The sequence below is a fragment of the Lissotriton vulgaris genome, chromosome 6 (assembly GCF_964263255.1).
Source record: "Lissotriton vulgaris chromosome 6, aLisVul1.2, whole genome shotgun sequence".
Classification (NCBI taxonomy): domain Eukaryota; kingdom Metazoa; phylum Chordata; class Amphibia; order Caudata; family Salamandridae; genus Lissotriton; species Lissotriton vulgaris.
The window spans coordinates 1,191,270,182-1,191,295,800 of NC_141694.1; the positions used below are offsets into that span (position 1 = coordinate 1,191,270,182).

Genomic DNA, 25,619 nt, shown 5'->3' on the forward strand with positions numbered 1-25,619 from the left:
ATGGGGTTGCAAGAGACGGTCCATTAGCCTTTGAAACGTCGCCAGGGCTCCGTGCAATCCAAAAGGAAGGACGCAGAAGTGGTAAAGCCCCGACGGAGTGGAAAAGGCAGTCTTTTCTTTTGCTTGTGGTGAAAGTGGGATCTGCCAATAACCTTTAGTTAAGTCAAGGGTAGTCATATAGGTGGCATTTCCTAATTTTTCTAGCATTTCATCAACCCGGGGCATTGGGTAGGAGTCAAACTTGGTCACGTTGTTCACCTGGCGGAAGTCTATACAAAAGCGTATGCTTCCGTCAGGTTTTGGTACCAGCACTATTGGGGAGCACCAGTTGCTCGTGGATGGTTCGATTATGTTGGCCTGAAGCATAGCGGATACTTCTTTTTCCACTGCCCCTCTTCTGGTCTCGGGATTCGGTATGGTTTCTGTTTGACTATGGTATTGTTTAGGACCACGATGTCGTGATGTACCAATGTGGTCAACCCGGGATTAGAGGAAAAGAGTTCAGGAAAGTGAGTGAGGGTGGCTTTTAACTGAGTTCGCTGGGTGGGAGTGATGACGTCGCCTATCGGGGCTTCCTCAGTCTGTGATGAGGTGGTAGGTGCTGTGGGGATGTTTCACGGTTTCTGCATTTTTACAAACAGGGCCGATTGACCCCTACCCCTGGCCTCAGGGGGTTCGATCCATTTTTTTAAGTGATTAATGTGATAGATCTGTTTCCCTCCTGGGTGGAGTAGTTGGAGAACGCTGTACGTGACAGGGGTGACTTGTTTTTCTATGGAAAAGGGACCCTGCCATTTGGACAATAACTTGTTGTCATTGGTTGGGAGGAGCAGGAGTACTTTACCGCCTGGCTGGAAAGTCCTCATCTGGCAACCCCGATCATATAGTCGTTTTTGTGCGGTTTGAGCGGTCTCTAAGTGCTCGTGTACCAGACCCCATATGTGTGAAATGGCGGCCTTTAAGTCTGCTGCATACAGCTGTAGGGGTTTCCCCTCCTCCTCTTCCTCTTCCCATTGCTCTGCTGCCATGTCTAGCAGGGTTCTTGGTCTCCTACCAAAGAGGATCTCGAACGGGGAGTAGCCCGTGGACCTCTGTTCATGCGTGCGAATGGCAAACATAACGAGAGGTAACTGGTGGTCCCAGTCTCTTCCTGTGTCTGAGATGACCTTGCGGAGCATATTCTTGATGGTTTTGTTATAACGCTCCACAAGGCCATCCGTCTGGGGGTGGTATACCGAAGTCCTTATTCATCGGATACCCAGAATCTCGTACACCTGGGCCATCAATCGAGACATGAAAGGGGTCCCCTGGTCCGTGAGAACCTCCTCGGGGAACCTACCCGGGTGAACAAGGTGACCAGGGCTCTGGCTATGGCAGGGGTAGTCATGGATTTCAGTGGGAACGCTTCGGGGTATCGACTGGCATAATCTACCACCACCAATATGTATTTATGGCCCCGGGCTGAGGGAGTGAGTGGTCCCACTAAGTCCATTCCAATGCGTTTAAATGGGACATCAATGATGGGCAGAGGAAACAGTGGGGCTTTTCTTGTTCCCGCCGGGTTAGACAATTGACATCTTGCGCATGCAGCACAATACTTTGCCACGTCTCCATAGACCCCAGGCCAATAAAACCGTCCCAGTAAATACGTAAGCGTTTGTTCCTTCCCATAATGACCTCCCCCGGTGTGGTTGTGGGCCAACTGTAGCACATTATCACGAAAGGGTAGGGGAACAAGAAGCTGGTTTGAGACAGTGTCTCCTCTTTTTGTGGCTCTATACAACAAACCATGCTTTTCATAAAAATAAGGTCCTACCTTATCGGGCTCTGGTTCTTGCACTTGCTCCCAGGTGTGCTGAAGGGTGTTGTCGTCCCTCTGGGCTACCCGGAAGCTGGTAGGGGAGGGTTCCACCACGTCTGTAAGGGTCACAGAAAAAATGTGTGAGCGGTGGTGTGTTTGAGTGTACAGGGTTTTTGCTTTTCGTCTCTCACTTTTGCTTTTCCGTGTTTTCCCCCCTTCTCCCTCCACTTCGCTGTTATTAAAAGGGGCATCACCCCACCAAGTCACTTTATCCTTCTTTGTTTCATCTATGTACTGGTCAAACCTGGGGTGGTCTGTCCCGAATATGATCGCCTCCGGTAAGGAGGGTATTACACCCACTTTACGCAATTGAGGGTCATTTGATACATCCAACAACACCTCGGCGACAGGGTATTCCACGGTGTCACCATGGACACAGGTTACATGGACCGTTTCGTGGCTTCGCAGTTGTTGTGGGAATACTAGGGCTTCGTCTATGACTGACTCTCTACATCCTGTGTCTAACAGGGCCTGTACCTTCTTTCCGTTTAGTAAGACCTCCCTATTCTATTGAGGATGACCTCGACCAGTCAGATATATCCTTCCTTTGGAATAGCCGATATCCATTCGTTCGGCCGGTGGGTTCTGTGAGGGCACTGTCGGGCTATATGGCCCCACTCTGAACAGTGATAATATTGGGGTCCTTGTGCACTGGGACTCGGGACGGGGGTTGCAGGCCTGAAGGGGATACGTGGGAGAAAAGGGGCTCGAGGTTCAGGTCGGCCTGGTGGTCTGGGGCTATTCTGTTGTGGAAGGGGAATAAGAGATCTGGTGTGTCCTGTCTGGAACTTGGGGGCCCTGTGATATGCACAGGCTAGGTCAATGGCTGTAGCGGGATTAAGATGGGGATGCTGTTTCACCCATGAAGGAGTGGAGGCCGGCAGGGCATCCAAAAACTGTTCCAGGTACACTTTGGCGGTCAGCTCCTCCACGGTGGAGTCTTGGGGAGTAAGCCAACGTGTCCCTAGGTCCTGTATCCGGTAGTATAGGGCCCTGGGATTGTCCCCAGGGTTCCACTTCTCTTTTTGGAATTTCGCCCTGTAATATTCCTGGTCGCACCCGAGTCTTTCAAGGATGGCTCTCTTTACTTCATCATAAGGTGTTCTACCGGCTGAATTAGCGGCCTGATAGGCTGCCTGTAGTTCACCGGATAGCAAGGGTGCAACATATTGGCTCCATCTTTCCCTAGGCCATGCTGCTGAGGTGGCAACACGTTCGAAATTAATTAAAAAATAGTCAGGGTCTTCTCCTTCTTGGAATTTCTGTAGGACAGAGCTAGGCACGTTAGGGTGTATTCTGGTATTGGCTATGACATCCGTAAGACGCAGGATGGCAGTGTCTTGAACCTGCTGGTTTGTGGTTAAGAGAGTGGCCTGCTCTTTTAGCGCATCCTGTAATACTTCCCTCTCTGTTTTGCGGTTTGCATCTGTTGTTCGAATATAATCTGAAGATGTCTTTGGCCTTCCGCCAATTGGGTAATGACATTTTCCACTGGGATGGGCACGGGCTGTGACATGTCGTCGCACTAGTATATCCCACTTCTGACACCAAGTGTAGGGATTTTGGGACCCAAGGGTTGTAAATAGCCAGACCACAGTACTTATGTTCTTGATTGTTTAATTCAAGATATGGACAGTTCTTTTCAACACTAGGTAAGGGTGTAATCCATGGGGTCTCAGGACACTGGTTCTCTGCTTCCTGCCGGGTCCAGAGTGGGTCAGGATGATAGGGTCTTTCCTTGGGCTCGAAGTTCTCTGGTATCCCGGGTCTATGGGCCTCAGAAGGGAAGAGAAAGAAAGGTGCAAGACACAGGGTCAGTTCACTAGTCTGCCTCTCTGATATGTGTGCTACCGTCACCAGTCAGTGGGGATGAGGGGTGTGAGGAACGTTAGACAAACAGAACCCAGTGCCACTCAAGTGCTCTGCCTCCCGCCTCCCCGAATCAAGTACTCTACCTCCCACCTCCCCAAACACCCCACCAGAATGCCCCTTGCAACGGCACTTGCCTGTGGCCGTGGCCCGTTCCTTGGACCACAGCGCCTGGACCCGGGGCGTCTTCTCCTCCTCCTGTCGGCCCACTGGGTTTACTCGCGTTGTATAAGACGCTCTTCTGTTGTGGGTATTCCCTCGCCGGGTCCTCCGCTCGGCTCTCTGCTCCTTCCTCCGCGGCTCCAATGCGGCTCTCTGTTCCCTCCTCCTCTGGTCCGACGCAGCTCTCGGCTCTCTCCTTCGCTGGTCCGACGTCCGTCACTTCCTCTCCTACTGGAATACGTCCTCTCCGTTGGTTCTCCTCTCCGTCCTCCAGGTGCTCGGCTCTCCTGCCTTCACTGCTGTACATCGTCCGTTCCGTCCCCAGTCCTCTTATCCTCCTTACTTCCGCAGTCCGACTCGGCTCCGCCCCTTCCGGTTCGCCTGAGACTAGAGCGCTGGCCCGTTCCTGGTCCGTGCATGATGGCAAGGCGGAAGTGCCTTTCTGGGTAACACCACGGGACCCGTCCTGCTCCTCCTCACAAGGGGAAGAGCCGTCCTTATCCTACTTGACATATCAGCAGCATTTGATACCGTTAACCATGCGGTACTGATGTGGCAGCTGAAGACAACCGGTATTAAAGAGACAACCTTAACTCTACTCTCTTCTTTCATGGCATCTAGGGAGCAGACGATCTATTGGGATAATCTCAAATCAGAAAATGTTTGCCTCCCTTGTGGAGTACCACAAGGCTCAGCTCTATCACCAACCTTGTTCAATATCTATGTCACCCCCTGGCTAAACTAATCAAAGATCATGGTCTTACTCTGATCTCATACGCGGACGACACCCAAATAGTTGTATCTGTCGTGCAGAGGGTAGATGCCACAGCAGTCAGCTTTCACAATTGTCTAAATTCCATTCTTTTTTTCACCAATTTAGTTGGGCACATTTGGTTCACATTGTTTTCTAGTGGGAAGGCTACGGATGATGATAAGTGGAACACACTGATGAGTACCTATCAGCAGTCCCCTGGCGCTGGTTTCCGTGAGGTGCCTTCCCTCTTTCCACACACGTTTTTTGGTGGTTGGGTGTTAGGAAATTTGGGCCAGGAAACATAAACAAGTTATGTTCGGGTGAGATAGATACAGACCACAGTGTTTTTAAAGGAAAGGGATAGGAACACCCTTTAAGTACAGCAGAGTGTTGTTAGTACTTTAAAGCATTTTCACCACTGATCGGTGCAGGGGATATTCAAGATGGTTGATCCTGAAAATATAGAGCAGGTTCTTTGTGAAAAAAATAGAAGAAATTCCATTATGGACTGGATGAATTTAAATTTAAATAATGCAGAGAAAACCGAAGTCATGGAGTTTGGGCAGGGTCCATCCATATGGAGCCAATTCTGGTGGCCATCTGAGACAGGTAACTGCCCCGTCCCATCTACTAAGGCAAGAAATCTTGGAATTACATTTGACAACGAACTACGTTTTACAAAACAGATTAATCATCTGACCTCCTCCTGATTCTAGATAATGAAAATTTCTTGGAAAATCTTACCTTGTATTCCATTGGGCCTCAGGTAAACAGTAATAGGAGCTCTTGTCCTCTCATAAATTGATAATGGCAATGCTTTACTTTTCATTGGCTCACAATCCAACAGCGAGTAGAATTCAAAGCTCTCTAGTGCTAAAGGCGCTTTATGGTGGGGGGGCCACGGATATTCAGAAACTATTTTCCTGGTACTTCCCGCGGCGGAATCTTAGATCAGCCAACACAGGGCTAGTACAGGTTACTAAAATTCAAAAAGCCAGATGGGGAAGCAACAGCCTTTCTCACCGAGCAGACACATTGTGGAACAAGCTACCAACTACTATTAGGCTACAGTCCAACAGGCTTTTCTTTTGGAAGCTGGTTAAGACCTGGCTTTTCCACCTGCAATAAATTTCGGTCGAGCCTTGGCAACTGCAAAAAGTCACACCTAGTGCCAAGATACCTCAGCAAACTTGCGCTTTATAAATATGTCACTCACTCATAAATTGGCTTCATTAATTTCTAACTGGAAGGGCATCTTTATTCGTGTTGAACAGTTTATGGCACAAGAAATTGGCAATACATGCTATATTAACATGTTTCTGAAATCTCAAATGGCCATGGAAGGGGCCTTAATCCCTAGGGTTTTTTAACAGCACTGGATCAAACATATTGCATTGTTACTGCACAGAAAATTACCAAAACCATGTGGTCTGGTGTTTACCAAATGTTGTAGACCTACCCAGCTAAATGTTTTGAAGGATATAGTGGTTGATAGAATACGAAATAGGTGTTTGTCCACTAATTTCCACATGTTTTGCCTTTCCAATTCCTTTTTTTTGTAGTCGTATTCACCGGGCTTTTCCTAGTGAAATGTGCAAGGGGGAAACATACCCTTTGTATGGTTCTAAACTTCAATTCGTAATCCCAATGTGGGCACACAATCAAGTTTCTGCCCATAATGGGATTACAATGGAGCTCAGAATGTATCCATCGATGTCTCAATGTGGTTGGCTACAGACACTGAAAAATATAAAATGCATGCGTGTTGACAGCATCCATGATAGAATCCTGCAAAACAGGCAGTACAAGAAATAGGTTACAATCAATAGCCTATTCATCAATCTCAGAAAGTAGGTTAAGGCTTTGAGCAATGTTGTTCATTCACACTAAAAAAAGGCAACTAAATCACGTGTCTCAGAACTTTCTTTTCCATATCAGAGCACTCGTTAACCTATGATTAAAGATATAGCTTTATCCAGTATATAATAGTGCCATCTAATGTATTAAGGCATATTTATAAATACTCTGATTGGAAAGGTGCAAAATATTCAGAAAGATGCCATTAGAGCGATGACTGTTAAGTAAGCATGAGTGCTATGTACTCTGCTCTTAGGAACCTGGCCTGGTGAGCAGTAGCTGGCAGACTGGAATTTAAGAATATATTGCAAGTAGAATACATTTGTTTTATGTGGCAGATTCCAGTCAACACCTATTCACCCTTAAGCTTCAAATTACTTAACTTAAGCACCAAACAAATCAAAAGTTGAAAGGATCTTTTCAGTTTTGGGTTCATAATTTTGGAACTTCATTACATAACATAGGAAGCCTTCACACACATCTCAATGAAATATAGAGTTTACCTTAAATAATGTATTATAGTCATAGATGTCCACTATTGAATTAAGATTGATCTGTATATCCCTTGTCTTTATAGATTCTGATGTGAATCAAATGTGAATTCGAACACGTCGTTCCTCAACTAGTACATCTGTTGGCCACTTAAGGTAATACTCGCGAAAGTCAATGCCTTTTAACATGCAAGAAAACAAGTACAGGAAGCAGGTACCCTTGAAGCTAATTTTGGATGGCATGGAAAATGCTAATAAGGCTGACGCAAAAGATTATACACTTGGGCACTTGAACCATAACCATCTTCATAAACCTGAAGCATTTGCGCGGAAGTCTTACTGGGAAAGCTGGAAAACACCTCATAAGTCAAAACCACACACAACACTAGATAGTCAGAATTTTACAGATGGTCAAATCCAAAGGATGAAGGATGCTTGGTCTGACTTCACCATCAAGACAAGCATAATTCCTGGAAGCACCAGAGCTAAGTCATCTAACGTCAGCTCCTTTGGCCCCAAATGGCCAGCTGTCGGCCCTAACACCCCAATGAGCTCATCGTTTAACAGGTCATCATACAAGAGACAGGAATCCAAAACTATCACAGAAAGTGGCCCAGCTCTAGACCCCTCATTATGCAACATGGAAGAACTGGAGCCACCGGAAGTGAAGCTGATAAAATTCCAGCCTGTCAAGAATAGAAGAACCTGCCTTCAGGATGACCAAGGGGAGTACACTTTTGTTCCCCTGTACTTGGCCGGTTTGACAAAAAGAGATCAAATGAACATGTTACTGCAGTTTGACAAAGACTTTCTGAAAACACACGTTTTGTTAGAAAAAAGTGATGTCACTAGAAGTACAACGACGCAGATTCTGGAACATAAAATGACACAGGTAAGAAAAGTTTCAAGAGAGACTGTAACATCATATGCAGTGAAAAGAGATTGACGGAATGCAGAGATTTTAGAGATAATGTTGCATTTGTCACACCCCTGTCCAGCTTTTCACATTTGAGATAGAATAACTGAAATGTTTAAGTAAACCAACTTTCTCCAAAACGCTGGCCCCTGTAAATTCACACAGAACCCACCCCATTTCATTGACTGGTGCATTCCACCCATACAATAACGTACTTTATCTAAACTCTGTCAATGACCCATCCTTATAGATATATGTACCATCTTCGTTACTATGTAAAACTGCTATGAAAATGTTTCCGGTTGAAATGTTGCTTATGCTATCAAATAAATGCATATATAGGTTCTATGTAACTTTCTATACGGACCAGATGCTATCCTCAAACTCCTCAAGCAGATCCTCAGACAGACAAATCCTCCTCATACACACATGTGCGCCCAAAAATGAAAAGAAACCAAGGGAAAGCATGCATGCACATACATGCAATCCACACATCCTCTACACAATGAACCCAGAGAACTCCATACACATAGATTCATTCCCAGGTCCACAAATACTTACAGACTCACTACACCAAGTTTGACACAAGCAAACACAGCAACTTTCCTGTATGTAAAGGACACTATACATACCTTTTCATGAATGTCTGGCACCATTTCTGCGGTTGATTATCCCTTCCAGTTCGGATGGTTGACCTTCCACCATATTTGCAGGAGTTACCTCTGCATCTTGGTGGAGGGGAGCGTAAAGCTGAAGCAGTTGCTAACAGCAGGACATCTGCACCATTTATCGGAGTGCAAAAAGCGCCTCTCTGTCCCGGGCCCACTCTGCCACTGGAATCAAGCTATCCTGGCTGAAGAGGAGTGAAACCCCTAAACCGGTACTAGGATGCTTGTTTCCAGTCCAGGGAGGACCTGGCTTGGCAGTTAGGGTTGGACTGTTCCCATGAGGCACAGGGTCAAGACTGATTTGCATATGGCCAGGTCTGAACTGGGGTGGAATGGTGAGCAAAAGAATGATGGATTTAACCCAGGTCTCTTGACTGGGGGTGAATGTTATGATTTGTTCTGCATTCCGTCCATCAATTGTGTGTCTTTCTCTGCTTAAAACGGCACACATGGCAAATTCACTGGTTTTATGGAGGATTTTCTGACACCCCTCCCCTTAATTGCCCCAAACCTAGTCAGTCAGTCAAAATAATTTATTCGGCTCTCTTTCAGCCATGAAAGTGTGCACTAAATCCAATTAATTTACATCCATTGACATATAAAATCATAAAAAAATTCATATTACTTTCTTTTAAAAAAGCGAGAGAGCATAAAACAGATTTAGTATTTACTACGTATCTTAAATGCTGTTAAAATATAATGTAAAACATCATATCTAATATCCTCATTGTCTAGGGATAGTGAATAAGCCATAGCTATCTCGTGATTCCTGATTTCTGTGCTAATAATAACGGACAGATGAATTTCCTTGTATGAGGATTATAAAATGTGCAAAACAAAATAAAGTGTCTAGAGCTTTGATATGTAGAACCATCGCAAGGACGAAGGCATGCAAGGAGAACTACGTGCCTTAGGTAGGAAAAGCTGCCAGAAAATGTGTTGTTTTAAGACTTAACCTGATTGCCTCTCAGATAGACATAACTGTAAATAAAGTGCAGGCTGTACTTGGGGTTGGTGGTATAACTCTACCCATTCAAGGGGGATATATCACCAGGAATCTGTGTCTGAGAATAATGATTAAAAAGTGTATTGATTCTTTGTGGGAACCATTAATAAGGGTAATTGGGTTAGAGAAATACTCAGGAGTGCCCATCTTTAAAAAGGTAGATTTTATATACTTGAACTAGGGAATTTCTAGGCAGTTATCTAGATTTATGCAGTCTCTCAGTATTTCCCTGCAAAATTGGGCTTCCGGGTTTTTTCTGATTCTTGCCCACACCAGTAAAGGTTGTAATTTTATATATATATATATATATATATATATATATATATATATATATATATATATATATATATATATATATATATATATATATATATATATATATATATATATATATATATATATATATATATATATATATATATTCTAAATAACCCAGCCCAACTTCCTTATGACAGAATGATACAGAGGTACATTACGGCACTGCCAACAATCTCCTAATATATTTGTTTTCTATTTTTTGCATCATTTTGCAGTTTATATATCCCCAGACACCAGCACCAAAAGAAACAACAGACATACATTTACTTCTAAACACATGAAGCAATTCCTTAGTTGGCTCATGCCCTATTCTTTTAGAGAATCTAAAAACAGCTTCTAGAGACCCTTGAAATTGCGTTGCTCTAATACTCATTAAAAACCTTCAAATAAAATCCATATCAAAAGGCACACCCAAGTACGAAAAGGGAATTGTTTCCCTAATTTCTTTCCCTCCAAACATAAACTTCCTTGACTTAGCTTTTTTGTGCCACAATTCATAATACATGATTTGCTGTGATTGGTTTTGAGTCCTAGATCAGTCATAAATGAAAAAAAAGTATGAAGGAGACAGCATCGTCCGTAAAGGAGAACTGGTATTTGACTTGAGTTGGCCCTCAGAATATCCTTCCCCTTCTTACACAACTACTCACCCAACCCCTTAATATTAAGTAAGAAGAGGAATGGTGCCAACACGCACCCCTGTCTTACCCCAACAGTGGAGGGAAATTCTTCTGTTTGTTCATCATTCCTATTATAACAGACTCTCACTGGTGTTTAGCTGGGGAGCCTAGTGAGGGGCGTAATAATGGTTCCTCCGATCTCCATTTTGGCATGAGTGCCTAAACCTAGACAGACCCAAGCTGAAATCTGACAAAATGACAATGCTTGGGACTCTGTAGCCCCTTATTCCAGTTTGACCAGAATGACCCTACCCAGAATCTTCACTATACTGTCAAGGAGAGAAATGGGGCAGTAACAGTGTAGTTGACTCTTATCCTTCTTTTTGACAATTGGCACGATTATAGCTTCCTGCCAGTTGTTGACTAGGGGTCCTGCTATTCCACTTCTTATGACATTAGTTATTATCCAGGCACAGAATTGTTGAAAATGCTTATAGAGGTCCATTAGTACCTTATCGGGCCCGAGCTTTCGGAGAGTGACTACTCGCTATGGCTAAAGCAACGTCTTCTACCTGGATTGAGTGGCTCTGAGCCAGGGCTGTACTCATATCAAGAGGGGCGATAGACTCAAAATTAGAAATCTGCGGGGTGTGACAGAATATTTCCTAAACATTATTTACCCAATCTGCGGCTGGTATAACTGTCTCTAGCTTAGTCGATTCATCCCCCAACAAAGTTGCGGAATTTACAACATGTCAGAATGCTTGGAGATCTTTTGCCTTACAAGCAATTTTTAAATCTTCCCAGGCCTTTTCTTTTAATTCCAGCTTCCTTTTTGCGTTAATGTTTTTTCTAGGATTTTCTAGCCTTGACTACTTCCTCCCCATTCCTCGGGCATACACTTAGAGTGTGCTTTAATGACCCATGAGCCCCGTAACAGGCATTGGTAAACCATCTCGGGGTTGTGGTTGTTTTCCTGGGGCATTTGGTTAATCTAGTTTCTGTATATTTATTTGAAGTGGTGAAAGCATGTATAATCTCCTCCGGATCAGCATCTTCTTTTAGGGCTACCTTGATTTGCTCTCGCTTATTTATCATGAGCTCTCGCATAAAGGCCTCCTCATCAATAATACTCCATTTGATGATTAGACCCCTATTTTTGGTATGCTGGACCTTATATTGTTGCTTTTTTCCTGGCTGTTTCCCCAGAATTATATCTATTTATTTATTTATGGCATTTGTAGAGCGCTCTGTAACCCTACGGGCATCATGGCGCTAAAGTGCATATAGATAAAAACTCTGTGGGGACAGGAGAGTGGACATGATGCTGGACAGAATAGGTTTATTTGTTTTGGTGGATTTTTTGAGGATTTTTTGGAAAAAGCCAAGTTTTCACCTTTTTTTGAAAGGTCATAAGTTTGTTAGTTTTTCTAATGTCGATAGGGAGGTTGTTCCATAAGTGGGCTGCAGCTATACTGAAAGCTCGTCCCTCACAGGTGGCTTTCTTGATCCTAGGAATGTTGATGAAGTTTAAAGATGAGGATCGAAGAGACCGGGTGGGCTCATACCAATTGAATTTGTTCTGAAGTGGTCGGGGGCCTAGCCCGTGAACTGTCCTGAAAACAATACATAGGGATTTAAAGCAGATCCTTTGATGTATGTGCAGCCAGGGCAAGAGTGGTAGAAGATCTTCGCTCACGAGAGAGTGCCAGTTTGGCTGCTGCCGCCTGGGCACTCTGAAGTCTGGAAATAAGATAGGCAGGGGATTCCAGCAAAAGGGCATTGCAGTAATCCAGGCGGCTGAGGATAGTACTCCTAACTATGTCGGCTTTAGTCTGTGGGGGCAGGAGAGGTAGCAGCCTTCGGAGTCCTCTTAATAGAGCGAAACAACAGCTGACCTGCTTGTTGACGTTGGTCTCTAGGCTCAGTTTGTTGTTGATAGTGACTCCAAGATTTTTTACTGAGTTCACTGGGGTGGGCGAGTCCCCTAACGGCTGAGGCCAGAAGTCTGGTGGTAAACTTTTGGGGATTTTTCCTACTGTGCAATGCAGTATTTCAGTTTTCTCGCTGTTAAATTTTAGTGAGTTCTGGTTGAGCCAGAGTGATATTTCCAGCATACAGGTGTGGAATGTTTCCCGTGAGTTTGCTCGAGCTCCATCAAGCGAGAGTATCAGCTGAGTATCATCTGCGTAGTTTGTCACGCTGATGCCATGGCTTTTGATGATCCGCATCAGGCGTTGCATATAAATGTTAAAGAGTATGGGACTAATGGCAGACCCCTGTGGGACCCCGTGCGGGACTTTGATGAACTCTGATTGATAGGGAGGGATAGCTACTGCCTGCCACCTGTCCGTCAAGTAAGAGCGGAACCAGTCGAGCGCGACACCTCCAACTCCGATGTTCCTTAATCTTTCTATCAGGATGCCATGGTTCACTGTGTCGAACGCGGCGGACAGGTCAAGCAGAATCAAAATTGCTGATTCTCCCCTGTCCGCCCTCATTCGCAGGTCATCCATGACTGTCAGCAAGGCTGACTCCGTTCCATGAACTGGTCTGAAGCCAAACTGCTCCTCTTCCAGGATGTTGTTGGTTTCTAGGAAGAGGGCTAGAGATCTGCTGACCCATCTCTCTATGATCTTTATTGGATATGGTAAAAGGGATATGGGTCGGTAGTTCTTTTGGCAGTTTGGGTCCAGATTTGTTTTTTTCAATAGCGGGGTGACAATCGCCAGTTTCCAGTCTTTGGGCACGGAGCCTGTGCGAAGGGACTGATTACACTTTGTTAGCTTGATTGCTGTTATCTTGCATTGAGGAGATAGAATTGCTATTCATTCCCTCTACAATTTTGCTGATTTTTTCCTGAAAGAACACTGCTAGGCCATCGCAGAGTTCTTGTGAGGGCTTGATTGGCTATCAGCACAAGCGGGGTGGGAAAGCTCTTTAATGAGCCTGAATGTATCCCGGGAATTATTGGAACTTTTGAGGATTACCTCTGCAAAATTAGCTAGATTTGGCTATAATTATTTCCTTCTTGTATTGTGAAATGGTGAGCCTCCATCGTACTTTCTCCTGGTCTGAGTAGTTTTTCCTCCAGAGCTTCTCTGCCTTTTTGCAGGTATTTTTTAGTTCTTTCAGTTTATCCATGTACCAGGGTGCGGAGGGTTTTCCCCTTTTCGTGATTGTTTTCAGCGGGATGACGGCGTCAAGTTTCTTAGTTATCTCGTGGCAAAAGGAAAGATAATTTGTAGTGACATCGTTCTCTATTTTGAACGAGGCCCCAGCCTGGCGTAGATCGAGTTTTCCCTCCTCTTTCCTCTTCATCAGGTTCTTCCAGTCATGACCTAAGAAGGTTTTGGCGTGCGACCTCGTGGATTCTGTGTGGGTCGGGATGTGGGTTTTAAACCTGAGCAGGTAATGATCTGACCAACCTACTGGAAGGATGGTATCTAGGGTCAGTAGGTCTTCTACCGCAAATATTAAATCTAGTGTGTTTCCTAGTATGTGTGTGGGAGTGTTTATCCACTGTTTCAGCCCTAGATTGTGGCAGGATTGAGTAATATTGTGCAAGGCTGCACGTAGTTGGTCATTGTCCCATATATTAAAATCGCCTAATATCAGCAACCTATTGTGAGAGATTGACATATTATTTATGACCGTGATCAATTCCTGCTGTTGTGAGGCATTGAAATGCCCCGGTGATCTGTAACATACAAGGGCCGTAAGGCAATGTTCAGAATCATGTTTTATGGAAATCCAGAGGATTTCAACACAGGAAACGGTATCAACGTCCAAGGTAGTGATGTTTAGTTTCTCCTTGAAGATGATCCCCAGGCCTCCTCCTCGACCTGAATGTCTGGGTTTATGAATGATCTTGAAACCGTCTGGACATGCTAGGCCTAGCTCTGATTCTATTCCTTCAGCCATCCATGTCTCGGTTAGAAACAGGATGTTTAGGTTATTTGCCTCAATCAGAAGCTGTATTTCGGTAGCGTGTTTCGGAAGGGATCGGACATTTAGAAGTCCGTTGATTAGTTTTCCCTTGGTGCTGGGCTTAATTCCTGCCTGGGCTGATAGGGAATAGGTCATGGTCTTGTCAGGGCTTGGATTAGGTGTCAGGATTGATTTGGGGGGGAGGGGATTGATGTGTGGAAGCCGTACTTGGCAGTTGGAACATACTTTATCGTCCTGATATACTATGTAGGGGGCTAGGCGTGGGCACTTGGTTATGTCTGCCTGTGCGTTCAGTAGCATGAGTGTTTCCCTACTATATCTAAGCACATCATGGGCTGGTGTACAACGGATAGGGGGGGGTGCCCTGGGCCTGGCCTCGGCTCGGACGAGCGCAGACGAGCTTGCCTTAAGCGCGCCTTTGGCGCCCAATCGTCGCGCCTGCTGCGCTCGTCCGCTGCGCTTCCGAGAGGGACACATGCTTTGTAGCAGAAGAGGATGGAATCAAAAGGGGGCGTGGCTTCGGTAGTGGGCGTGTCTCTGGCGACCGGCCAATCCCGTCGTTGCAGCTGGGAATCCTTGCCTACGTCAGCATGCAATCTGCTGAATAGGGAAGGTGGTGCAGATACGGCGTTTCAAAATAAAGGTGTTTTCAGCAATCAGTGCAGTTTTAAAAAGAGCTATCTGTTCCCTGCTCCCGGCTGTGCCTCAAGAGCTGTAAACTATACAACGCTGCGCTCGTGATCAGCGCGCGTTATAACCCAAAGGGGGGCGTGGCTACGGTAGTGGGCGTGTCTCTGGCGACCGGCCAATCCCGTCGTTGCAGTTGGGAATCCTTGCCTACGTCAGCATGCAATCTGCTGAATAGGGAAGGTGGTGCAGATACGGCGTTTCAAAATAAAGGTGTTTTCAGCAATCAGTGCAGTTTTAAAAAGAGCTATCTGTTCCCTGCTCCCGGCTGTGCCTCAAGAGCTGTAAACTATACAACGCTGCGCTCGTGTTCAGCGCGCGTTATAACCCAAAGGGGGCGTGGCTACGGTAGTGGGCGTGTCTCTGGCGACCGGCCAATCCCGTCGTCGTAGCTGGGAATCTTTGCCTACGTCAGCATGCAATCTGCTGAATAGGGAAGGTGGTGCAGATACGGCGTTTTAAAATAAAGGTGTTTTCAGCAATCAGTGCAGTTTTAAAAAGAGCTATCTGTTCCCTGCTCCCGGCTGTGCCTCAAGAGCTGTAAACTATACAACGCTGCGCTCGTGATCAGCGCGCGTTATAACCCAAAGGGGGGCGTGGCTACGGTAGTGGGCGTGTCTCTGGCGACCGGCCAATCCCGTTGTTGCAGCTGGGAATCCTTGCCTACGTCAGCATGCAATCTGCTGAATAGGGAAGGTGGTGCAGATACGGCGTTTTAAAATAAAGGTGTTTTCAGCAATCAGTGCAGTTTTAAAAAGAGCTATCTGTTCCCTGCTCCCGGCTGTGCCTCAAGAGCTGTAAACTATACAACGCTGCGCTCGTGATCAGCGCGCGTTATAACCCAAAGGGGGGCGTGGCTACGGTAGGGATAATGATATAGGGTTATTATCCCTTAAGCATCTAATCAGCACTTTACACCCTTTAGAGAGCGGTAAAAGATCTTCAGTAATTAGTATATAGTCTATTTTCGAATATGAACGTTGCCGAACATAAGTTTGGATGTGCAGATCCCTAGTTGGGTCGCACTCCTGTACAAATATCAGATCTCTGGCTATAATTACTCTATTTAGGGACTCCCCATAAGGAGTATGCTTGAAATGTGTAAGGGACTGATCAGCTTCATGACATATACCACAGACCGCCGACACATTGAGCACACAGAGTTGTATATCTTGTAAATCTCCTGCCCAGATAATTTGGAGTACTTTCCCATGACAATGCTGAATTTCATTTATAGCATACTCCAGCCCATCCATGACCTTAGTTACTGTGCGATCAATTATATTATAATAAAAATGAATCAGCAATAGATCAAAGGGCTTTGGGAGAGTTATTAACAACAAATGATAATAGGCTGTTGAGATAAGTTCTTGTGTCCTTATGTATTCTAGTGATATAGAAATAAAGGTGATAAGACCTCATTTTACCCAGCCTGACATAGAAGGGGTGGCTGGAACCAAATAAGAGGCATAACCATCAATGTAAGGTGGATCCTTGAGCCAGGTCTCTTGAAAACAGATTATAGTATATTCTTCTACCAGTGTTCTCCAATTTGGATTTTCTAACTTGGAGGCCTATTAGGATGGCGGACGGACCTGCGTCCGTCCGCCACCCCCGAGGTGGAGGGACCACCCGAAGGTGCAGCGGCAGTCCCTCCATACCAATTAGGATGTGACCGTCACCCTGGCGGTCACATCCTGTATCTTTAACCTTGCGGCGGGTGCTGTTTCAAGATGCATGCTTTGCATTTACATGTACAAAGCGGCAGGTACCACTCGTAGCCTGCCGCTTTGTGCATGTAAATGAAGGGGGGTACCATAGGTACCCCCCATGTGCACCCCCCACCCCGACACCCTGGGGGCCCGCAAGGCCCTCCAGAAACAAATCTCCACATGCTTTTCCACGGCGGAAAATCCGCCGCTGAAAAGCAGGTTTGCACGCACATGGTAATTTGGCCACCAAATTGTGGTCAACACCCCGCGGATCAGCGGTGGACGGACCTGACATCCGCCGCTGATCCCACTGCCATCATGATCTGGCGGGTGGTGTTTTCAGGGTCCGCAGCGGTGAATTTGCATCCCCCGGGCCGGCAGTGGCTTCCACCGGCCCGGAGGATGCGGATTCACCACAATCATATTCGACCCCTTGGTACGCAAACCCGTCACATTCCATGAGGTAATACTTAAAGTCTTTGCCTGAATAACCCTAGGATTCATTGCATCTTGGACAGGTGTGGATATAATTTTGAGTTTTAGGGTAGGTGTAACTTCTTCTGTTTGTAGTTTTAGCTGTCAGTCTTGGTTTCCCAGTGAAGGCAGTATCTCAAATCTGTTGGAAGAACAGGGGTGGTTTGGTTGGTATTTGGATATTCCTTTATCCAACCTGTGTCCTGATTGCATTTTTCCTACATCAAAAGCTGGAGACATAAGCAATCTTGGATTGTAGAAAAATCTAAGGGTTGAGCTCTAATGCCCTCTTAGGGGGGAGATATGTTATGAAGACATCTCAATAAAGTACCAACTGAGCCTTCCTTTCTAAAGTTAATAACTATGCAGTCTCCTTGTGATGTCTTTAGGAATGGACCAAACCATGAGACTCTTCTTGTAGTGATGATTTCGTTAGACAAGTTACTAGACCAATCGGAATCTTTCCTTAGCCAAAAAGATACTTAGTTCACAAAAGATGGATGTGACTTGTTTTGCACTTGATATAGCTTGGGTGTGTTCTCTAAAACAATTATATAGGGTGTACACTCTGGGGGATTATGTGGTTGAATACCCTTCTCTTCATTTTGGGTGGGGCTTCAGATTTCTATTAGGAGTGAGCCAGGGGCTTACAGCTGCCTGATTCATTTGCCTTAATATAGTCTGTGGAGCACATGCTGAATCTTGGGGCCTGCAGTCATCTCATTTACACATCTTGTAGGTGTATTTGATCTGTTGCTCCATCGCTTGCTTTCTGTTCGCTTTGAGCCTCCCTTGTTTATACAGGGGGACCATTTTTCCATAAGCTCCTCCTGGGCTATGGAAAAGCTGTCAATTTTCCTCTCCAAAAAGGTGATTTTTCACAATGGCTGTAGCACAGGATTGTGATGTGATTTTAAGCTGACTTGTCAGGTGGTCCAGCTTCAAACAAGTTTGGGCAGATTTTTTTGAGCCAGAATTTTCTAAGGAAATCTTCCTGGCAAGCTCTTTTCCTGCATTTGTGTTAGCTTTTAGGTGAAGATGGGGGGTTTATTTTAGATTTAGATTGTATAGGCTACTGAAACAGGGAAGTTTGTTATCCATTTAGATACTTAGGGGCCCATTAGGATATAGGGCGGATCACCACCACCTGCATGGCGGTGGCGATCCGCCCTACATCCTAGCCCGCCCGCCACCCATTTCCCACTGCCATATTAGCATGGTGGGGGTACCAAGGCGGAGACGAAGACCGTCTGCCGCTTCTCTGCCCGGTCGACAAGTTAACTGGGGGGAAAGGGTTTAATATGGTGGCAGTGTCTCATAGACACCACCACCCATATCAGGATGCAGGCCGTGGGCAGCCTTTCCATGGCGGCGTTTCCGCCACGGTAAGGCATGTGGATTTCAAGGTTGGGGGCCTGTTGCGGGCCCCCAGGATGTTGGGGGGGTGGGAGGTGCACATGGGGGTTACCTATGGTACCCCCCTGCATGTGCATGCACAACATGGCAGGAACCGCGCGGTGCCTGCCATGTTGTGTATGCATATCCACAACATGCATTTTTGGCATTACGGCGGGTGCTGCTGAGAGTACCGCCCGCCGCAATGTTAACAATGCAGGATGCGCCCGTCAATGTGGCGGACGCATCCTAATCCCCCCCACAGTACTCCCACACATATGGCGGGTGGTCCCTTTTCACGTCAGGATGGCGGGCGGGCAAAGTCCTCCCGCCATCCTAATGATGCCCTTAGTATTTATAGCAGTTGCAGTAGCACGATTATGTGTTGCTTCAGTATGTCTCCAACCTGTTGTCCCATCGTTTGAGAGGTGGCGAGCAAAATTCTCCAATATTTTTAATTTGGAATATAGTCTGTACTGTTTAAAATCATGGAAGAGAAACAAATTGGGGATTCAGATTTGGGGTCCCATGCTCGATCATATGGCGATAACTGTTTGAATATAATTAATTTCTATATTGTGGAATTTAATTTTGTATTTGATTGTTTTAAAGATTTTAGTGTTTAAGTGATTGAATTTGATCTGTATGCTATGATTTGAACAATAAAAAATAAAATAAGAAATAGAATGTATAGGCTTCACATACGTGTGCCTAGCCGCCTCTTGCCTGCTTATCGTGCAGGGGGGACTCTCTGCCTGGGATTCCATGTAGCACTGGCCACTCTTCCCCCTTCACCATCTGCTCCCATACTATAGGAAACCTGGCCCACCCTTTGCTTCCCAAGCTCTATCTCATTTGTGGATGATGCGAATTCTAGCTTGTACCCCAGCAAATGTTAGCCCTTCTCATTTCATGCACAACCCAGCTCAAAACAACATGGCTTGTGCTCACCTGTTACAGTAAAGATATTAATTGCAACCCGAATAACACAGTAGTTTCTACATATGGAACCTGCCACTTGTACAAAATATACCAGCCTGGCCATCATATTTAGGTGCAGGGCCTACTTCAATGGACCTTACGGATCACTGACAAAATATAGAATACAAAAATATAGAATACTAAAAATATCGAAGTAATAATATAGAAAGCAAAAATATCGAAGTCCTATCTACAAACAGGTAAGTACAAAATTGTTGAATCAAAAATATCGAAAAAAATATATAGTTAGTCAAAATATCGAATTTTTTTAAATGTCTTAAAAATAATTTAAAATTAATGAAATATTAACTATAATTAACTAAAACATACCTAACCATACTTAAATAACTTTAAAAGTATTAAGGGCCAGATGTAGGTCGGCAATTACCGGTCGGTAACGGCCGAATTCGGCCGATACCGACCGGTAATTGGATTTTAAGATGTAGGGCCCTTTATTTTACAAAATCTGTAAATTTACCGAATCGGTACATTTACCGATTCTGTAAAATACTGAATCGGTAATTTGACCGATTCAGTAAATTCCAGATGTAGGTAGCACTGTTTACAGTGCTACAGGCCTTCAGAATTCGGTATTTTACCACCCAATCCAATTGGGTGGTAAAATACCGAATTCAGGTGTACAGCACATCTGTGCATGTACACCTGTGCCATGTGACACACAGATATGCCCTTAGGGCATGTATGTGTGCCACATGTCACACAAGCCTGTACCTGGGGTGCTAGAGGGTGTCAAAGTGACACCCCCTGCACCCTTGCAGGATTCGGTATTTACCGATTCGGTAAATACCGAATCGGTATTTCCCATTGATTCCTATGGGCTTCATGGCCCATAGGAGTCAATGGGCAATACCAATTCGGTATTTACCGAATCGGTAAATACCGAATCATACAGATTCGGTAATTCTAAAATTAGAATTACCTACATCTGCCCCCTTCCGATTTACCGACTCTTAAATACCAAATCGTTATGATTTGGTATTTAAGAGTTGGTAAATCAGAATTACCTACATCTGGCCCTTAATATTAAATTTAAGTTAAAAAAATAAACATACAATTACATTTTTTAACACATATGTATTATCATAATATTCATTAATAATATACAATATTTTTACTGTAGGATAGCTAGAGAGTAAAATTTACTATTACCACTCCTGCAACTGCAACAGTAGGGTAAACATTGGATAGCGTAGGGGTAAAAATGACTATTCCCACTCCAGTGAGTGCAACTGTAGGGAAAGCGTTGGATAGCGTAGGGGTAAAAATTACTATTCCCACTCCAGTGAATGCAACAGTAGGGAAAGCGTTGGATAGCGTAGGGGTAAAAATTACTATTCCCACTCCAGTGAGTGCAACAGTAGGGAAAGGGTTGGATAGCGTAGGGGTAAAAATTACTATTCCCACTCTAGAGAGTGCAAAGGTAGGGAAAGCTTTGGATAGCGTAGGGTTAAAAATTACTATTCCCACTCCAGATAGTGAACAGTAGGGAAAGTGTTGGCTAGCGTAGGGGTAAAAATTACTATTCCCACTCCAGAGAGTGCAACAGTAGGGAAAGCGTTGGATAGCATAAGGGGTAAAAATTACTATTCCCACTCCAGAGAGTGCAACAGTAGAGAAAGCGTTGGTTAACGGGAGGGTAAAAATTACTATTCCCACTCCAGAGAGTGCAACAGTAGGGAAAGCGTTGGATAGCGTGGGGGTAAAAATTACTATTCCCACTCTAGAGAGTGCAACAGTAGGGAAAGCGTTGGATAGCGTAGGGGTTAAAATTATTATTCCCACTCCAGAGGGTGCAACAGTATGGAAAGCGTTGGATTGCATAGGGGTAACAATTACTATTCCTACTCCAGAGAGTGCAACTGTAGGGAAAGGGTTGGATAGCGTAGGGGTAAGATTTACTATTCACACTCCAGTGAGTGCAACAGTAGGGAAAGCGTTGGATAGTGTAGGGGGAAAAATTACTATTCCCACTCCAGAGAGTGCAACCGTAGGGAAAGCATTGGATAGCGTAGGGGTACAAATTACTATTCCCACTCCAGAGAGTGCAACAGTAGGGAAAACGTTGGATAGCATAGGGGTACAAATTACTAATCCCAGTCTAGTGAGAGAGACAGTAGGGAAAGTAAATACTTCATATATTAATAAAAATTAATTAAATATTAACACCAATAAAACATTAATTAAAGTAATTACCAATTTAATATAATCTAATAATTAATCAATTAAAAATAAAAATAAAAATTAATTATTAAAATTCATTACCTGTTAATACAAATTAATTACCTATTAACAATTAATTAATTAGCAATTAAAATTAATTAACAATTATTTCAAGATAAATACCAATAAATAAATTAAAATATTTAAATAATTTTAATTAAATTACTTCCCACCCTATTCCCCTATAAACCCACAACCCGTTACGGAAATTAAATTAATAAAATTAAATAATTATCAATTAATCAATTAAGTGAAATTAATTGCCAATTAAAATTTGATTAATTACCAATTAAAAATTAATTAACAATTAATTCAAAATAAATACCAATAAATAAATGTAAATATTTAATTAATTATAATTAAATTACTTCCCACCCTATTCCCCTATAAACCCACAACCCGCTACAGAATTAAATTAAGCAAAAATCAAATAACATAAAATTCATTGCTTAAAATAAATTATAAAATAAATATACACTTTTCACACATATACTAACATACAAAACACTTTACATAATTTGATATTATTAAAAATTCAATATATTCCTATATTATATACTTCGATATTTTGACTTTCTATATTTATGAAAATCGATATTAAATTACTTACCTTAAATTTGATATTTATGTTGACTATATTCTGTCTATTCGATATTTTGTCCATTCTATATTTTCACTTCGATATTAGTGCTATTCTATATTTTAATTCAATATTTTGTCTGTATACCGGACCTTACACCCCACCTTACTCTGCAACCTCTAAATGTATGCCTATGTGAAATCTTGAACGAACATCCTAAAACAAATATTGCCTTTCCCAGAATTCCCACCTCGATCTAAGCCACAGCAGCTCTTGTTCTCTCATGCCAAGATTATCTCAACAGACACTCTCTCCTATGTAAATTATAGTGGGATCAAAACTTAGCGGCCTGACTGCAACTATACTGCAAACCCTGAGACCACATTACCACAGCCCTCATGACTCTGCACTGGCTCCCCACATATTGAACTACTCAAAATATCACCTGGAGCATCTGTAGTTTCTGATGACCATTGATCTATCAGCTCTGGCCCAGTTGTCTTTTGACAAGTCAATATTTTTTATTTATAAAGTTTTATATATTGCAAACATGACCCTTGCGGGTATCAGAATGCTTGACAGTGTTTTATGAGATAGGGAGCATAAAGAACAACATCCTTATCAAGGACGAAACGCATTATGATAGAAGACTCAAAAGATACCAAACACAGAGTCCAAGATGTTCAAAAATCCAGAATCAAGGTATAAGCATGCATGCAGGAATAAGGGGGCGCATAGAAAAAGCCTGGAACCAGCCATGCCGAGACGCTGAAACTGAACACCGATCAATACAGTATCGCAATTACCATATACGAATACGGCCAGGGACCGGTTAAAACAGTGGATTACCGGAACCGATTTGTGGACTAAAGTACTCAAGCCCACGAAAACGTGATAAGAGCAGGAAAGATAGATGCTGCATAATCTTAAGAAATATGCCAGAGTGAACAAATGAGTGGCACCAAAAAACGAGCGTGATTATAGAAAGAACCCCGGAACACAACATGCCATAAAAGATTTGCAGCGCCCTGAAGAAACTCCTTGGTAGGGAGTGAAACGCGTTGGCTGAACTCGTGACATATTTTATTGATGACGTGTATTTTAAATGGATAAAGACAAATAAAGAACATTTTTCTATTTACTTCTTCTTGGACTTTTACTTTTGGTGCGCCCCCATGAACAGTAAAAAATTGTCTAATTGATCTGGAGAGCACAGCGACGCCAAACAGCAGCTGGTGTCGGGGTTGGCAGCACAAAGAGAAAAAAATATACTTAAAACATTGATTTATTGGAACTGGAGTTTAGGTGCAGCACCTTAAGGTCCGCTGCTGCTTCTTCGTAAAAATATTGCAAACATGACCCTTGCGGGTATCAGAATGCTTGACAGTGTTTTATGAGACAGGGAGCATAAAGAACAACATCCTTATCAAGGACGAAACGCATTATGATAGAAGACTCAAAGGATACCAAACACAGAGTCCAAGATGTTCAAAAATCCAGAATCAAGGTATAAGCATGCATGCAGGAATAAGGGGGCGCATAGGACCTGATTACAAGTGCGGTCGTCTGCAGACCACTGCACTCGCAGTGGCACAGTAGTGCGGTCCATCGTCTGCCGTATTACGACTTTCACCATCATACCGGCGGTGGACTGCCACCTGCGCAAGGGAACTGCCGTTCTCTGGTAGTGGCATGGTGGAGAGGCACTGTAATATGGTGACTGGCGCTGTCCTGCCAAGCATATTAAGAGTTCCTCCACCACCAGCCTTTTCATGGTGGTGTGCCTGCCATGAAAAGGCTGGAGGTGGAGAACAAAGGGGGCCTACAGGGCCCCCTTTCCCCCAACATGGGAATGCATTCAGGGGGGCACGGGGGCACAGCATGTGTCCCCCTGTCTACTTGCACCCCCAGTTCCAGCATGGCATGGACTTCACAGTCCATGCTGTGCTGGAACATTTTTGCCATTCCTATTGTGGTGACCTTTTTCAGTGCACCACCTTGGGAAAGGCAAAAAGAAAATGTAATTAGGCAGGCGGTCTTTGCACTGCCTTGACGCAACCAAGCTAGCAGAGAGCCCGCACAACTGTGCCAAAGTTGTAATCAGGCCCATAGCGTACTGGAGTGGAGATTGGGGATTTTATGGCAGAAATGTGTTCATCAGTATCACTTTAACTTTTGTTTTGAATGACCCAGTTGAGGGCTTCAGTCTGATTTCATGGGGTAGGGCATTCCATATCTTTGGATCAATGCATGAGAATGCTCAATTATATGCTTTATTTTTATGGAATTCAGTAATTTCAACAGTAGGGTGCTAGTGCCCTTGGAAGCTCTACAACCACCCGATAGTTCCAATTTTTGTGCAAGGTATCTCAGGGTGCTGAAGTGTATGGCTTTGTGGGTCACGCAAACAATTTGTAAGTAAATCCTTGGCTCATATAGGAACCAGTTTAAACATTTTAGATCAGGAGTGATGTAATTGTTTCTTTTAGAGCCTGTGATGAGTCTAGCAGCAGAGTTAAGATGGCCCCTTAAATGCATCAGCTGACACCTGGGAAGACCGCAGAGGGTTGTACTTCCATAGTCCAACCTGGTAATCACTAGGGCTTTTACAGCTGACCTGAAGTCCTTATGGGGAAAGCAAATATTTGATTTTCCTTAAGATGTTCATGTGGAAGTACACTTCTTCCGTAATAGAGCTGATGTGCTCCTGTGTGTTCAGGTTCTTGTTGAGCTTTATTCCCAGAGCTCTTGTTGAATCTATGATGTGTGGGAAACAGTTAAAAGCTGTTAGTTAGATTCGTCGATATGCAGTGGGTGTTTGGTTTGAGCTTGGTTTGAGCAAAGAGGAGGAATTCTGTTTTGAGAGTATTTCATTTGAGGTGGTAAGGTTATGTTGAAATACCACTGACCTCACGCTAGACTGGCTGATTTTAGGTTGACGCACTGCTCTCTCCATTGTGCTGCTGGGCCGATATTCTGAACACACGCAGGCCTGGGACCCTCCTGCGAGCCTGGTTTCTATCTGACATTGTGGGCAGTACTGACAGTGGAGTGCTGGGGGCATCCTGCATAACGC

The 25,619-nt window shown here is 44.1% G+C and overlaps 1 protein-coding gene across 4 annotated transcripts in view; it reads left to right on the forward strand.

The window, feature by feature from the left end:
* C6H6orf118 (chromosome 6 C6orf118 homolog) overlaps positions 1-25,619 on the forward strand; it is a 281,810-nt gene that overhangs the window by 30,188 nt on the left and 226,003 nt on the right. For all 4 annotated transcript variants that reach the window (XM_086925371.1, XM_086925372.1, XM_086925370.1 and 1 more), the window contains exon 2: positions 7,081-7,886. In XM_086925371.1, the coding sequence (XP_086781497.1) occupies positions 7,170-7,886 (717 nt within the window). In that variant the 5' untranslated portion in view covers positions 7,081-7,169. The remainder of the gene's footprint in view (positions 1-7,080; positions 7,887-25,619) is intronic.